General features: G+C 40.9%; 1 protein-coding gene across 9 annotated transcripts in view; it reads left to right on the forward strand.

Moving 5' to 3' along the window:
* The window catches only part of NRG1 (neuregulin 1), a 512,253-nt gene that overhangs the window by 250,408 nt on the left and 244,384 nt on the right, over positions 1-17,461 (forward strand). For 2 of the 9 annotated variants that reach the window (XM_081845061.1, XM_081845047.1), the window contains one exon: positions 9,498-9,559. The exons of the other annotated variants lie outside the window; for them this stretch is intronic. In XM_081845061.1, coding sequence (XP_081701187.1) covers positions 9,526-9,559 — 34 coding nt within the window. In that variant the 5' untranslated portion in view covers positions 9,498-9,525. The remainder of the gene's footprint in view (positions 1-9,497; positions 9,560-17,461) is intronic. 9 annotated transcript variants of the gene reach the window in all.

Below are 17,461 nucleotides of genomic sequence, written 5' to 3' on the forward strand. Positions count from 1 at the left end.
TTAACTTTGCGTCATCTTTTATCACTCAGTATAAAAAGCACTGAGATCCTCCCTTTTGGATCCCTGATGGCCTGATGCTGTAAGTTGAGGCAGTAGCTTATATAGGACTGAGTAATAGAAACCTAGCAATACATGCCACAAAGTTGGTGACCTACCCCCACTGCTGGGGCCAAGACCACTGATTTGATGAAAGAGCAGTAGTGAAGGTATGTGGGGGATTTGAATGGACAGAAACAACTTCTGATATCTTTGTACGGTGTCCAGTGACCCTTTATACTGTACAAGACTCAAAGAGGGCAGTAAAAGTTATCCTAGCCCATACTCTATAGTAAGGGAAGCAGGGCATGTTGCTCAAAACTAAATCAAATGAATGAACCTTTAAAGCCCTATACACCCTAGGATCCTCGTACCTATGGGACTGCCTCGCCTGGTATGCCCCATGGAGGACCTTACAGTCTGCAAATAACAACACCCTGAAGATTCTGGGCCCCAGGGAGATTAGACTGGCCTCGACCAGAGCCAGGGCCTTTTCGGCATGGCCCCAGCCTGGTGAAACGCTCGCTCACAAGAGACCAGGGCCCTGTGAGAACTGACATCCTTCTGCAGGGCCTGCAAAACGAAGCTGTTCCTCCAGGCCTTTGGTCAGGGTTCAGTCTGACTCATTTTCTCTTTGTATAAGAACAAGCATGAAGGAGGTTTCCCAGTATGCTCACAGGTCCTTATAATGTCAGTGGAAACAGTTGGTCCTGGCGAATATTAACCGCTTTCAATTTTAACCTGAGGATTGTCATTTGTCCAGTTTTAACTTTAATTTTAATTTATTTGAATTAATTTTGGGATGCATTTTAATTGACTGATTGCTTGTTTTTATGTATATTGTATTATTTATATGATGTTAGCCACTCTGAGCCCAGCTGCAGCCAAGAAGGGTGGGGTACAAATAAATTATTATTATTATTATTATTATTATTATTATTATTATTATTATTATTATTATTGGATTTAATGTGTTCCTATACACCTTCCCATCACAGACAGCCACAGTTACATTTGCTGCTCTGGGCTCCTTTGGAGGATTGTGCAGGATATAAATTTTATAAATAAATGTATAAGAACAATTTCACTCGGTGCAGCGATTGGTGAGACTGACCCCATCAGTGGGGCAAGTCCAGCGTGGGGCATAAAACTCACCTTTAAGGCTGTGGATGACATATATGTGTGGGGAAATGCACTACCGCTGTCCCAGCAAGATCAAACGCAGGGGAAGCGTCCAGTTCTCCTCACACAGTGACACAAAGGCACGTGGTAAAGTGATTTGGGGGGGAGGGGCGTGGTGGCACTAATACACCTCCTTTGCTACAGACCCTCCTGTGTGTGAAGGTCTTTCTGATATGGAATTTTATTTTGAAATATAGTTTAAATTACAAAGTTCGGGAAGGCCCAGGAGAGGACATTATTTGTGGCAGCCCTTAATTTGTGGAATTCCCTCCCCCATAGAGGTGTGTCTGGCACCTTCACTGTACAGTTTCTCCTTTTATGCTGAAAATGCACCTCTTTACCCTGGTCTTAAAAAAACTTACGCTGTATTTTAAATTGTTGTGACCTGCTCTGTCATCTTAGGATGAATGACGGCTAATAAATCAAATTAACAACAACAGAATTTATTATTATTTCTCCTTGTGCTGTTAAGTTGGTCTCAAACTTCCATCAAAATGTCTAGTCGAATGGATTATATTTCTTGGTGGATATTAGTTGCTGCTAGCCAAGATGGCTATGTTCTACCTCCATTGTTGGAGGAAGTAAAACTTTGAATAAAGGTAAAGGGACCCCTGACCATTAGGTCCAGTTGTGACCGACTCTGGGGTTACGGCACTCATCTCACTTTATTGGCCGAGGGAGCTGGCGTACAGCTTCCAGGTCATGTGGCTAGCATGACTAAGCCGCTTCTGGCAAACCAGAGCAGCACACGGAAATGCCGTTTACCTTCCTGCCGGAGAGGTACCTATTTATCTACTTGCACTTTGACGTGCTTTCGAACTGCTAGGTTGGCAGGAGCAGGGACCGAGCAACGGGAGCTTACCCCGTCGCGGGTATTTACCATTTACTTTGTGCTCAGGTCCTGCTTGGGGGCTTTGCATGGGCATCTGGTTGGCCACTGTGATAACAGCATGCTGAACGAGATGAGGATTTGGCTTGACCCAGCAAGTTCTGCTTATGTTCTTGGGCTGATGCCTTTTAGCCTATTAAGGCCCTACGTGACCTAACTTCAGATTTGCAGCATTCGTTTGGCATGATTTCTAATACTATTGTGCTCTTTAAGCCAGGCCTACACCACTGAGCCAAACAGCTCAACAACCAAACACTGTGGTCTGCCAAGTACTTGACAGCCGATGTGCTTTTGAAGCCCCAGGCTGGAAGCAGAAGCAGGATGTTTATTGAGTATCGGTGGGCTACCATACATGGCTGGACTGCATTTGGCCCGGTAGGTCACAGGTTGTACAGGCTTGTCTTAAACAAGTTTCTAACAAGTCAAAGCATTTTGATGGACGGAGCTTCCTTGAGGCAACTGTGTGCATGTAAATATTGATAGGGAAGGTTTGTTTATAATTATTACTAAGAACTGAACTGAACTTGTAATGGGTGTATGAGAGAGGGAGAGGAAGAGAGAGAGATCATTGTTTTTTAACGTGTGTAGGGAGGAGAGCCCCTAATTTACATATATTCAGAAGCTATGCTTTTAAGAAGTCCAGGGGAGAAATGCCAGCACTGTTCTAGTTTTGTCCAGAAAGGGAGAGGCGTGTTGAACTTCCTGATGGGCTTGCCCACCCTCTCCCTCTTCAATGAACTCATTTAACTTACATTGTCATATGCCAAGATAGGTGGGCCTATTGAGGCTGCTGCCCATTCACCATAGCTCTTTCATGAATCATTCTTCTTATGAATGAATGCTGAAGATGAGAGAGAAAAGGGCACAGAGCTTGTTGGTGGTGCCTTTGATATTTCATGAATGATTTCTGGAAATAACTTCCTATTGTCTTCGCATTTTTCTCCCTCAAGAAAAAGGGACTTTCTGGTATGAGCTATTTCATTCACATTCTTGGTCCTTTTACTAGTTGCCAGCATGCATAACATTCCGAGGAGAGGAGGATTACAAAATAAAGTAACAAACTGCTACTGAGACATTCCAAGGGGTGGATATTAGTGCAGCCAGCCAACAAAGAAAAAGGTTGATTAATCATTTACCTTTTAACCAATTTATCAGTTAAATTTAAATAAAAACCTCAGTGTAGATGCCTTTTTGAGATAGGCAAGTGGTAGAAAACCTTATTTTTTAAAAGCTAGTATTTAAATGTATCTAAAGAGAGCATTTCATCTTAGCACTTAATACTGAGTGTGAAAAAATAAACAAAGTGTATCCTTAACTTGCAGCTCCTGCAGTTAAAAACTGCTCAGTCATTTAATTTGGACCCAGGTTAAAGCAATGTTAGTTGCAAACCCTTGTAAACAGAGATAGTTTAAGAAGAAGGTGTTCAGTCCTAGTTTAGCTTAAAGCTAAAGCGCCTTCATAGGGTTTGAACAGGGGCCTTCAAGTTTCCCATCAGCAGCTAGCACCTGGACAGCTCATCAAGCAGTCACACAGGTCACAGTCTCAGCCTCACACGACAGGACTTCTCCCTGTGCCCCATCCAAAAACCCCAACCCACTGGAGCAGACGTTGAGAGCATGCAGAAGTGAGGAGGGGGAAGTTCCATTGCACAAGTGGAAATCTGTTGCATAAGTGGAACAGCACTGTTAGATGCAACTCATTATCCATAATTTAGCATCTGTACAAATGAATTAGTACATGTATATTTTATCAATAAGTGTGTCCTCTCTTTTTTTAAAATGCCTAATGCCTCCCATTGACTCGCACTTGCATGTGTGAGTTACAGATAGGTAGTTACAGATAGGTAGCCGTGTTGGTCTGCCATGGTCAAAACAAAATAAAAAAATTCCTTCCAGTAGCACCTTAAAGACCAACTGAGTTAGTTCTAGGTATGAGCTTTCGTGTGCATGCACACTGTGTATCTGAAGAAGTGTGCATGCACACGAAAGCTCATACCTAGAACTAACTCAGTTGGTCTTTAAGGTGCTACTGGAAGGAATTTTTTTATTTTGCATGTGTGAAAGAGTTAACCTAAGCTCAGGTTGCCCGTGGGCATGGCGCTTTGCAGGCTCCCTGCAGTCTTTTGTTTTGCTCCTCCTATTCCCCACCACCACCCTTCTTGCTTCCTGAAACAAGCAAGAAGCCATGTGGATATGGCTCCCAGCTGCAAGAAAAGCCAAGTGAACTGAATTTCTCCCAAAGGGAGATTTTACAGCCTGCATCTTTGCTACCCCAAATATTGTGTGGGCCTTTTTGTAAGGAAAGCAAGTACATTTCTTACAAGTCATTTGGAAACTTAATCATCTTCAGTTTACTGCTAACAGAAAGAGACCTGTTTGCTGTAATTTTTGGAAACTCTGTAAACGAAACATTCACTTATTTGCAAAGCTAAATGTCTGCAATTTAGTCTTAGTATTTTTATGGGGAATGTTGACTTAAAGGTGTATGAGGGTAGCTATAAATTGAACCAAGTTTAAGTGTGCTTGTAGCAATCACCATTTTGCTAACTCTGCTTCAAGAGAGTAAGAATCTCTCTTCCAAACCTCTCTCTGCAACACTCTACAACCAGTCTGTGATATCTGTGTATTGAGCCTGCTCCAATTCATTCTGGCCAGCTACAGAGTTCTGCACATACAAAGAAACTCCACAATACACAATGGAAAAGAATATATTCTGGATAAATTGGAGTCCGCTGCCTGCTATCCCCTCCTACTTGCACAAGGTTAGGGCATTTTTCTTGCAGAAGGAGTAGCAGAGTGATGGCAGTGAGTTGCAGGCCTCAATTTGAGACTTTGCTTTGTGTGTGTGTGTGTTCACCTCAAACTAGGGGCTCAAAAGTTGCAAGCACCTCCTCAAGTAATTTTTCCATCACTAAAACTTACATTGCTCTACCAGAGTCTGTACTCCTTTTTTATTTTATTTTTCCTCATTTGGGCAATATTTTTATTCTTTAAAGGCAGCCCTTTTGTCTTTTATAACTGACTTGACTCTGCTTGCTTACCATGCTAGCCTCCTCTTGATCCTGTTCATGCTTTTCCTAATCTGTGGTGTACATTCTAGCTGGGCAACTATTATTGTGGTTTGAACCTCTAAGCTTCCCAGGGAGATTTGACGCTGTTGACTCTCCCTTTCAACTTCCTTTTAATTAATCCTCTTCTCCCGCTCCACCCCCCCTTTAAAAAAAAGTTACTTCTTTTGAAATTAAATATGGCTCTTCATTGGCTTCCTGGGCCATTGGCTTCCTTTCACTTAGAAATATGCTGAATTTGATAGCGCCAGTTCAACAATATCTGCATCTCTTGTCAGGTTCTGGGACTAAGTCCAGAGTCACTTCCCCTCTAGTTGGTTCGGTGGCCAAACTTTCAAAGGCGCAGGCCTTTGAGGATAGTTTATGTCACCCACTAATGCAATACTTTCTCCTTTGGCTTGCCTCCCTGATCTCCCCCCCCCCCCCATTTGCAACTTGCTCTCAGTGAGAGCCAGTGTGGTGTAGTGGTTAAGAGCGGTGGACTTGTAATCTGGTGAACCGGGTTCGCGTCTCCGCTCCTCCACATGCAGCTGCTGGGTGACCTTGGGCTAGTCACACTTCTCTGAAGTCTCTCAGCCTCACTCACCTCACAGAGTGTTTGTTGCGGGGGAGGAAGGGAAATAAGTTTGTTAGCAGCTTTGAGACACCTTAGGGTAGTGATAAAGCAGGATATCAAATCCAAACTACTACTCCTCCTCCCCTTCTTCTTCTTCTTCTCCTCCTCCTCAACATCAGGAGAATAGTAATGCATTCCCAGTTCTCTTTTTCAGACCTGTTGTTTCTAACCATCACAGTTCTGCTGAAGAATTTGTTCTTCTCAATTTATCTGGTTTATTGGACTGTATGCACTCCTTTGACATTTGAAACTCCCTCCAATATACCCTTCCCTATCCTTCTACAGACTTTGTATCTACATATAATCATATCCCACTTATTTTGTCCATTCCATCATATTTCTAACACACCCATTACATCTTTGTCTCTTGTTCTGCAGCACCAAGTAATCACTTTACACCCAGCTTGCCATAGAGACTCCTAAGATTAGCACACAAACACTTATACATTGCATTGCCCCCTTAATGTCCTTTGTATGTGTATTTTCCCTGATGACCCTTTGGTCTCTTTATATGAAAAACAGCTGGTGCAAACATATTCTGAGTATTCCGAGAACAGTACAAGGACTGGGGAGGGAGGATCTATAGACCTGTATGCATCTCTAACAGATGCACAGAGTGGTCTCTGAGGATTTCCCCATACTCTCTGGATTATCTCTCTTCTGACCTCCTGCATTGACTTCCATTACTTCATTTCCCTAAACAGACTTGTTTCTAATATTTTTACATATTCTTGAAGCAGAAATGATTTATAGGACATATAACAAGAGCTGTTCCATAGCAAATATTCACAATGGGTCCATTCTGCCCGTATAGTGGGTAAAAAAAATAAACTCCAGTATCATTTATTAGTGCAGTGCGCTATTTGAATAATTTGCAAACACCAGCTTTTTACTGCTTTTGCTCTTTAATTCATTCATTATTCTGCAATTTGGGAGGACCAAAGGCAGGATATTAAATTCAACTAATACTAATTTAGAAAGAATAAAATAAATCCAAATCAATAAATCCATGTAAAAAGACACTATGAAATGAATTGTGCTTGCTTTAAGTGTATGTACATGTGTGCAATTTTACATGGCTACTCAACTACCCTTTGGCTAAAATAATTTGCTTCCAAGAATAAAACAATTCTTGAAATCATAAAGCACTGTCTGTAACTTATGCCCAGAATTAGGTGACTTATTCAGATTTTATGGCTGAGTTGTCAAATCTTTGTCTTTAAAAGTGACCTTATTCCACATTTTGTATTAACTTTCCCAGTAGTGCTTCCCCCATAATGAAACACGCGAACTAGATCACAGTTATGTGAAGATTTTATTCCCTGTTTTCTAGTTTGTGGAACAAATACATATCTTTGAAAAGAAGAGTCATGTTTCTGGTAACAAACTCCATTTTGCTAGCTGTCTTTTCTTAAAGCACCAGTTTCTGACTGTATATTTTGTGACAATATTGTTATTATTATTATTATTTAATTTACAGTGAAGAATTGCCATTCCTTTAGGACTGCCAAGAACAGCTTGGAAACATGAACTGTAAGGTCTCAAATGCCCAAAGGCAGATAAAACACTCCAGCTGCTTGAGATCCCTTTGCTCTAAACAAAATAGGTCCCTACACTCTACGCATGTGCCTTGTTTTTCCCACCTGCCATTATCCTATTGCAGCATTTATCCCTTCCCCCACCCCTGTTTTTTGCCCCTTCTTCTACCTTCTGGCTTTTCTCTTCCTGTGTTGTCTTGATCTCTCCTATCTCCTACCTCCTCCTTGACCAAGAGCAGGTGTGGCATGGTGGATAGAGTGTTCCACTCAGGCCGGGGAGATGTTGCTCAACATCTCTGCTCAGCCATGAAATTCACTGTGAAGTCATGGGCACTTGCTGTCTCTCAGCCCAACCAACTCACAGCATCACTGTGTGTCACAGTTTCATAAAGGTGGCGGGTGCCCTGTATTATCTGGAGAAAAGCTGGAGAAAAACATGATAGATAGATGATAGATGATGGATGATAGATAGATAGATAGATAGATAGATAGATAGATAGATAGATAGATAGATGATAGACAGATGATAGATAGATGATAGATGATAGATGATAGATAGATAGATAGATAGATAGATAGATAGATAGATAGATAGATGATAGAGATAGATGATAGATAGATAGATAGATAGATAGATAGATAGATAGATAGATAGATAGATAGATGATAGATAGATGATAGATAGATGATGATAGATAGATAGATAGATGATAGATAGATAGATGATAGATAGATAGATAGATAGATAGATAGATAGATGATAGATAGATAGATAGATAGATAGATAGATAGATAGATAGATAGAGATAGATAGATAGATAGATAGATAGATAAATAGATGATAGATAGATAGATAGATAGATAGATAGATAGATAGATAGATAGAGTAGATAGATATACCTCCTACTTCTTCCTCTTAATATCGACCCCATGCTCTGGCCAGTTGAGCAGATTTGTTTAAAGCCAAACAAAAAACAAATGGCCCTATACTGTGTCACATCCCTGATGTCTCTGAAGCCACAATTAGCTGCTCTGAGTGACAGCAGTATGTCAAGGCCATCCCGTGTACCTGGCTGGGGACTGACACACGATCTTTCTGCATGTGCTCCAGCGCTCAAATTACAAGTGGAGCAGAGGGGGCCTGGCCCCCATACCTTTCGCGATGGCGTCAAATTATTGTTCGTGCAAGGCCATAAATCAGCTAAAATCAGGAGAAGTTGGGGATGAGTATTAATTGTAGGATGCTTCCTTTAAAAAACAACGACAACCAAATGCAGCTGTGAAGAGTGCAATTTAGAGTGAAAAACCAATATGGGGAAGGGATTTTAACCTTTACCGCTCCAGGACTTTCCCCCTAAAACAAGCAAACAAACCCATGAAGCGCCTCTGCAAAGGAGAAATGTGTTTTATTCTGGTAGGGGCTGGGAAGCAGGCTGAGAAGAGGCAAATTTTCTTTAGGAAAACTATCAAAGGGCTAAGAATCCCTTCTACAACTGGATTGGGCTGGAGTGGCAGGAAGGATAAAGTCCCAGAAGGGGAAATTTCATGCTACTGAGCATCATGTGTAATTTGGTCCTTAGGCAAAGAGGAAATATGAGAAAATCTGGTGAATTTTTTTTTTGGGGGGGGGGGCGAGGGAATATTTGAGCATTCAGTAAAGGAATGAGCAGAGAATTCCATGCACCCACATGCTCTCACTGAATTATCCGAAAACTCCCTCCAGAGTTCAACTTGTCAGATACAGTTTTGTCATGTTCTGGTAGAAAATATTTACTTTTAGCCCAGTCTTGGTGCTATGCTTCCTAGGGTGAACATAATAGGAATTAATATATTTCAGCTTCTGAACATGAGAAGAATGGTTCAGTGTTCCTTCTCATCACTGTATAGAATTTTATGTTCTGGAAGAAGTCACCTTTTGCCTGATCATGTGTATTTATCAGTTGAAGGTCCAGGACTGAGAAACAGAGTGTACCGTATGCAAGTAGTTCATTAACAGAGTTGTGCAAAACTACACAGAGAAATGTACCGGACTTTAATTATAACAAAACAAATGAAATTGTTGTGATTATGAAACATTTTTCATTCTTTACTATGGTGCAATGCTGCCTGAGCACACATTTACCAAGCGTCTCATGTGGGGCTAACTCACTTTTCACCTTCCTTTTCAAGGCATATTGGAACATTGATAAGAAGCAAAATGCACAGTGAAGACAGAAGTAAACACGATTCAAGTAGGTAGCCCTGTTGGTCTGCCTTAGTCAAAATAAATTAAAACAATTCTTTAAAAAGATAGTTAAAAAGACTCTTCTTAAAAACCTAAGAACTGCCTTAAAAGAACCAAAAAAGTTATATGATCTAAAAGTCTTTAAAAGAATCCTTCTAAAAGAATTTAAAAATTAAAAAGTAGCATCTTAGAGACCAACTGAATTTTAGGTATAAGCTTTTGTGTGCATGCACACTTCTTCAGATACACTGAAACAGAAGTCATCAGACACTTACAGAAGGAAACACGGTTATTAATAAACTAATAATATTTAGGACTTCCTGTTCCTCTTAGAAATTTGGCTGAAAAGGCATACATTTTTCAACTTTCCAACAAATTGTTTCTCTCTCTCATTATCTCACCATTGCTCTTTTTCTTTGGCTGTATTATAACTATTGAATTCATGACCTGATAGAAATTCAGGCTTCTCTTGCTCATCCTCCATTGTTGTTTTTTTAAGAGGCAACTTTTAAAAAAAAATGTTTTAGATTATGCTTTCCCTCTATAATACTTGTTTGCAGATTAATTTACACACTTTTTTCCTTTCAGTATTGACAGTTCTCTTTCTTGAATAATTTCCCTGCTTTCATTTCTTTTAAAACTTCCCTTAAACAGTTAACATACAACTTTTTTTTTTTTTTTTTGCTGCTGTGTACAGTGTGTAATTACTTAGATGCTTAATAATAATTATCATCATCATTATTACCTTCAAACATTGCTGCAGCCAAGTGATTGGGGCAAAGAACGTCATTCCTAGTGAGAAGCTACAACAGCTGCTCCTACAAGGAGAGGAAGGAACTGAAACACAGCTTTATTCTTGTGGTCGCTTTCTGGGCATCTGAACATCCTTTAAATAAAGTTCCCTATCCCCATGGATTAGAAACAGATGGAGCATGATCCGGCTGCATTGAGGCATTCTGCCCTGCTCTGAAATAATTGGGGTCTAAGGCACGGTTTAACTCACCTCTGCTGGGGGCATTTCCAGCCTATGACAGCGCAGAACAAAATCGTTGGTGTCATGCCATAGTGGAAAACCACATCTCATTGCTCACCGATGAACAGACTAAACAATGGTGAGTGATGCAATGGAGGTGATATCCACAACTAGAAAAGACAATATAGCCTTTGGGTATGGTACAACAAAGCTCGAATCTTCGAAAAAATCAAGATGTGTGCCAGAGAGTAGATGGAAGAACGGGTTACAAACCCCCTTCTACCTGCCAATTTCTCCCTCAGCTAGAACAGAAGTCAGCTTGGCAGAGGACTGTGTTTATGTGGGTGTGTTGAAAGGTGTAGGAATGGCCTTGGAGAAGCTGGGCATTGCCAGAGGAAAATCAACGGCTACAGAATGGGTTAAGCCTTCTCTTCCACTTGCCACTTTCCCCTTGCAAATTATTGGGTGTGGGAACAGTTTCTGTATTGGTGGCTTCAGGTCTCAGCCAACAGTGAAATCCCATTAATCTTTATGGAGTAAATCATTTATTATTCTATATGTTTTTGTAATGTCCGCAGATAAAGAAGACATTTTTATATACTGGACAAAAAACCCCCTAAGGACTAAAACCCAAAATTTATCGTCCCCCTTTGTTATGCTACGCCTTTAAAATGAACAGTGAAATCTCATGGCTCATCAATAATTTTCAAGATTCTCAGTGGTTTTTTGTTTTTGTTTTTAAAGGAACTGCTCTTGGTGTTATTTTGATTACAAAATAAGTTTATGTATTATTTTTTTTTAATCTCCCTACCTACATATGGGATGAATGAATTCCGGCAGTAGGTGGAAGAATTCAGAAGCAGACTCTGAAACTGCAAATTATTGTGCACTTGTAATCTCTTGTTCGAGCCTGACAGTTTTAAAGTTACCCGTCAGTACTTCCTTTATAAATGTTCATAAAAGTGCTCTTTTTATTAGGTTATGAAATGCATTTTGAATGTCGGTTTTAACAGTGAATTACTATTTCAAACTGTGACACAGTTACGGTGTCATTTGGCTGCTGTTTGCTTGTGAATATATCCATGATGCCCCAATCTGCTATGTCAGAGTGATGAAACACATACCAGCTGTTAGAAGAGATCCCTTCGAGATCAGATGTGAACCTGTTGCATAGAGAGTTCCATGGGCACATACCCAGATCAAATTCAGGAAGGCAAAGAAAAATGTTGTTTTTTATATAATAATAATAAAAAAACTTCTTCATTTGGGAGGACATCAGGTCCTACCAGTAGGCAGAGTGAAGCAACTGCTTAACATAACAGACACCAGGCTGTTCCTCCAGATCGCCTTAGCCATTCTCCTCTTCGGAAGAACAGAGCTATATATGCAACATGTCCTGTCCTCAGCCCCCTAAACCAAAACTGCTTCGCAGGATGCGGTTGAGGATGGTATCCCATTGCTGAAGCAAGAGTCAGCTGCTTGCTCAGTTATCTTCAGTACATGGATGGAGAGTGGGCACTATCCTGCCCTTTGCCTCAGCAAACATGCCTTGGGCTGGCACTGCAGGACGTTATTACAGACCATCAATCATTTATACACAGATCATGGGAACTGAGCATTTGGTGAATTTGGTCCCATTATTTGGGATGGTTCAGAGTCTCTTATGGAAGCCAGGAATCTTGTTTTTCAATACACCAGGACTATGACTCTACAGAGGCTTCCAAGAATTAGTCAGTAGCTTTCCCCTGCTCAGTCACTATTATACATTCCAAGACAGTGTTTTCCCTAGGAATTAACACGAAAGTGTTTTTAAATCTTCAGAGACGTGAGACCCTTTGCCCTTGGTGAATATGGACTTGGACTGTTCACCAGCAGCATCACCATCATGACCAGTTAATTAGATTTAACTTACATTTTAATTAACAACTACATTTACATTTTTGTTTTGCACACAGCTCTGTTAATGAATGTGGTTTCTTCTCATGCATCCATTCATTCTGGTCATTCATATAGTTCATTTATACAAATATAGTTCATCAGACAAAACTGCTCTCTTTTTATGCAGAGCACCTATTCCTCATTGTTCTTCCCCCATTCAGAGCTCTTTAGGTGTGCCAGAGTCTGAGTCCTGCACCAAGGCCTTATCATTAGAGTTTTCAACTTCCTACGTGGGGTTTATAGGCTTGTGGTGGAGTGCTGTGATTGGGTGCTAAGCTACACTATATCCTATAGCCTATGCTTTGTTGTGATCAAATGGGCAGGGTGGTCATAATGACAGGGGCAGCTATTTTCTAATTTCCCCCCTCCCATTGCAACCAATGGAAATGAGATTCCTTGTACCAGGTCCGCTATCAAAATGAGCAGAAATGTGATATGGGGAAGCACAGAATATGAGTATGGCTTATGGGTTCTCCTCTCCTGTACTGTCTTCATCATGCCCATGACTCAAGCCTTCTCTGGCTGTTCTGCCTGTCAAGATATGCCAGTCGAACAGCTACACCAGCAGAACATCTTCCACCAGCATATCGGTGGAGTGCCACCAGCATACTTGTCATGGCTTGGGTATTCTGCTAGTGTAATGAGGCTTCTGAAAAATCCCATAGCGTCTCAGAGGGAATTACTTGAGTATAGGATTGCCCTGTCAGTCTTGGTTAATTTGTGAACACATTAGGCACCTTCAATACTGTTTGCGTTCTTGAAAAGCTAACGAGGACAAATTAGTTTTTAATTCCTAGTAAATATGTATTTAATAGTCCATTAGCACTGCGTGAGTGTGCAATAAATGTTAGTATCCTTGAAAAGTAGTACTTAATAGCTGGCTTAAGCACAGGCTTCAAACCATACAAGCCATATTTTCCCATCAGGTAAGCAGAAAGGTACAAATCAAATGGGAAGGTATACATTCACTTCATTCTCCATGACAAGGAATGTTCATGTCCAGGTGACCACAGAGGCAAGCTTTTTGAGGTTCTTTTGTTTTCAGTCAGGCTATGTAACAAAGGTCCATATAGTTAAAGCTATGGTTTTCCCAGTAGTGATGTATGGAAGTGAGAGCTGGACCATAAAAAAGGCTGATCACCGAAGAATTGATGCTTTTGAATTATAGTGCTGGAGGAGACTCTTGAGAGTTCCATGGACTGCAAGAAGATCAAACCTCTCCATTCTTAAGGAAATTAGCCCTGAGTGCTCATTGGAAGGACAGATCGTGAAGCTGAGGCTCCAATACTTTGGCCACCTCATGAGAAGAGAAGACTCCCTGGAAAAAACCCTCAGGTTGGGAAAGATTGAGGGCACAAGGAGAAGGGGATGACAGAGGACGAGATGGCTGGACAGTGTTCTCAAAGCTACCAGCATGAGTTTGACCAAACTGCGGGAGGCAGTGGAAGACAGAAGTGCCTGGCGTGCTGTGGTCCATGGGGTTACGAAGAGTCGGACACGACTAAACGACTAAACAACAACAACAACATGTAAGGGTAAGAAGGTTTCCCTAGGGAACTGAAGTGGGTAGGCAACTGCTAGCAGAAGCCAGATGAAGCTGCCTTTAACTGAGTCAGGCCATTGTCCATCTGGTTTGGCATTACTCCATTTGACTGAGATTGCACCGAACAGTATTTTCATGCTGTGTTGCCTGAAATATTTTTCAACTGGAGATTGAATTTGGGATTAAGCTCTTGTGCCGTACCACCAAGCTATGGAATTTCTAAGAACTACCATTTCCTGGTCCCAGAGACTAAGTGGCAGCTTCTGGCCGTAAATTTGGTGAGGTCCACATTCCATTAATCACCTCTGATTGGCTGATGTTGCTATATTGCGTAGCAAAGCAGCTATTATCAACGAAGTCCTCTGCAAGCTACAGCGAGTGGCTGGAAAAAGCTCTAGGTCAGAAAACTACTGAGATCCTGGCAGCAAGAAGTAAAAGGAGAGGTCTTCTTTTTTTTCTTTTTTTTAAAGGGAATGGTGCGGTGGTAGTTATGAATCAGTGGCTCTTTATGAGAAACCTCTAACCTCACCTATGAAAGATTTATTTGCAGATTGTTAAAGAGATGTGCAGGACTTCAGTTTTATTAGGGCAAATTGTTTATTTTGTTCAACCACCAGACAGTTAGGCGGCACTATTTTTGCATATGTAAGTAAAATGTTTTGAAAAAGGGTTTTGACTTTGTTCTTATATAAACATCATATATATTCAGAGGCTGTCACCATTTGAGAGATTCTGAAACACAAATGCCATGGAGTGCCTTCCTTTTACTCCGCATTTTCATTTTTTTTTTTTATAATAATTTTTATTCAGTTTTTAAAACACATAATTAAAAAACAAACACATCACAAAATACAAACATAAACAAATCAAACATAAATAAATTCATAATCTTATTTTCTTGTAACTTCTTTCAATCGACTTCCCCTTACCTCCCTTTCGCTGCATCCTTATTTTAAAATTTTTTTAGCAACCCTTTAGTCAATTTATCCATTTAGTTCCCTTCATTAAATTCCCATAAATTTGTTACCTTTTACTCCGCATTTTCAAAAACCTTTTTCAATAGTTCTGGAATATCTCCCCCTCCCCCTTCTATCTCACATTCAAAATTGGGTTGTAAATAAAGTGTTGAACATTTGATGCCAGATACACACTTTCATATCACTTTATGGTTGATATAGACAGCTTTGAAATAGTCCTTGAAACTTTGCCTTTAACAGCAGCATAACATCCAGACGTCATCAAATGTTCATATTTATTAACCCCATTCTGTGATCAGCTTCACACGAAATCAAGGTGAAAGCATGGCTGTAGAGCCCTCATGGACAACCTTCTAGTGGCTTCATGCTAGTGCTGGGTTTAACCTGATATAAAAATGGGCATGGCCAGAAGCTAAAGTGGGAGGAGCAATGGTTTGAAGGCTACCTTCATGAAATGAGCTATATTCCAGTCATGCAATAGCAGAGGTTTCTATACACGTGTGTATACCCACTCACCCTCTAGCCTCCATTCAGGCAAGCAATAAGCATTACCACAGTTCAAGACCCTTTCCAGGTAGGGTAAAGCACTCTAGGCACAGAGCTGTGTTGATGAGGGGTGCAGAGTGGGGAGGAGGTAGGGTCAGGAGAAAGTCCTGAAGGTCAGATAAAGGCCTGAAGTGTCACTTTTGGGCTCATGCTGTGAAGATACAGGGGCCCAAGTTAAAGGCTTAAGAGCAGGCCAGGCTATTTTTTTTCTTGTCAACTGACAACTTAGGAAGGTGAGCCTGAGACCCTACAATATTCATAGGCATTGTACCTCTGAATGCTGGAACGAAGAACATGGGATGATGATCGCCTCCATTGTCATCCTTAAGCTTCCAGATGCGTATTACCAGCATGCGTATTACCAGCTGCTGTTGGAGATGATAGTGATACAGTACTTCCTTATTTATTTCCTGTTCTTCTACTAAATGTACACAGCATACCATATGATTAAGATAACAGCCATGTGATCTAAGCCTTGATAAAGCAGAAATACAATTAACAAAATTTATACAAGCTAGAACGACCAACTTGTAATATAGGCAACTTTAAACAGACAAAAGCCAAATAGCAGGAAGGGTGAACCTGGCAACAGCCAAACTAAATGATGGACACCCAAAAACAGGTTTTGAGATGCTAGTTTCCCTCGTGATACTACTTTGGAAGTATTGCTCTAAAGAATACTTTACCAGCTAATGTGTGTGAGGTTACTGGCATTTTGGATGCAAAGAACATAATCAGTGGTTGCTTCAGAAAATGTAAATTCTTGTCCTGGGTTACTGGAAAAGGGGACAGGGCTAATGGTCTTAAGGTACAAGAGGATAGATTTCTGTTGAAGGTTAGGAGAAACATTTACAGTGGTACCTCGGGTTAAGTACTTAATTCGGTCCGGAGGTCCATTCTTAACCTGAAACCGTTCTTAACCTGAGGTACCACTTTAGCTAATGGGGCCTCCTGCTGCCGCCACGCCGCTGGAGCACGATTTCTGTTCTCATCCTGAAGCAAAGTTCTTAACCTAAAGCACTATTTCTGGGTTAGCAGAGTCTGTAACCTGAAGTGTATGTAACCTCAAGCGTATGTAACCCAAGGTAGCACTTTAGTAGTTAGTGCAGTTCTACAATGAAATAAATTACCTAGGAAGCGGCTCACCAGAAGTATTGAAACAAAGGCCGATCATCCATCTTTTGAGAATGCTCTAACTTGGTCCTCAAGGCCCTCTCCAACTCTGTGATATCTATCACATCATGCCATACATTCGGAGTCATTATATGCAACAGTGGGGATAGTATGAAGAGACAGGGAGCTGTTGCTTTCTGTCATAGCTTAAGTGTGCAGTAACATCTGGTTCCTCCACCATGTATTTCTGCCTGTGTACATCAACCGTGTGTCAGTGCACATCTATTGCAAGCCCAATTCATGCCTAACCCCCCCCAACCCAAGAACTGTGCTCATGCATGCAATACCATGCACAAGTGAGCCTCACCTCCTCTGAGCTGAAACTCTAAAGCCATTCAGCAGCAAAATCAGACCTTTGGATTTCCTTGCAAGCACTCCAAAGACCCATAAACATGGTATTTTTTAATAGGTGTGGAAGGTGAAATGGGTTATGGGGGAAAATAAAGCCATGTTGCGCCAGTCCAAAATGAATGGTTAGGAGCAGTAGAAATATAATTATTATAGTTACCGTACCTTTCACAATCTAGATGGTGCAGAGTTGCTTAATTATACCCAGCGAGAGTTTCCTTCAAATGATTGCTTTAAATGTCATCTTTAGCTGAGGAATGTTTTCTTTAACACCATCCCGACATAATACTACTCGTTTTGTGTTCTTGCCTCAATGTCCCTAAACACCACTCCTCTTTCCCCCCCCCTCCCCACCTCGCTTTTATAAAAGTCCAGATTTCCCACATTGTTTTTCCACAAATAAGTGTAAGT

The sequence above is a fragment of the Podarcis erhardii genome, assembly GCF_964252035.2.
Source record: "Podarcis erhardii genome assembly, chromosome: 17".
Lineage (NCBI taxonomy): Eukaryota > Metazoa > Chordata > Lepidosauria > Squamata > Lacertidae > Podarcis > Podarcis erhardii.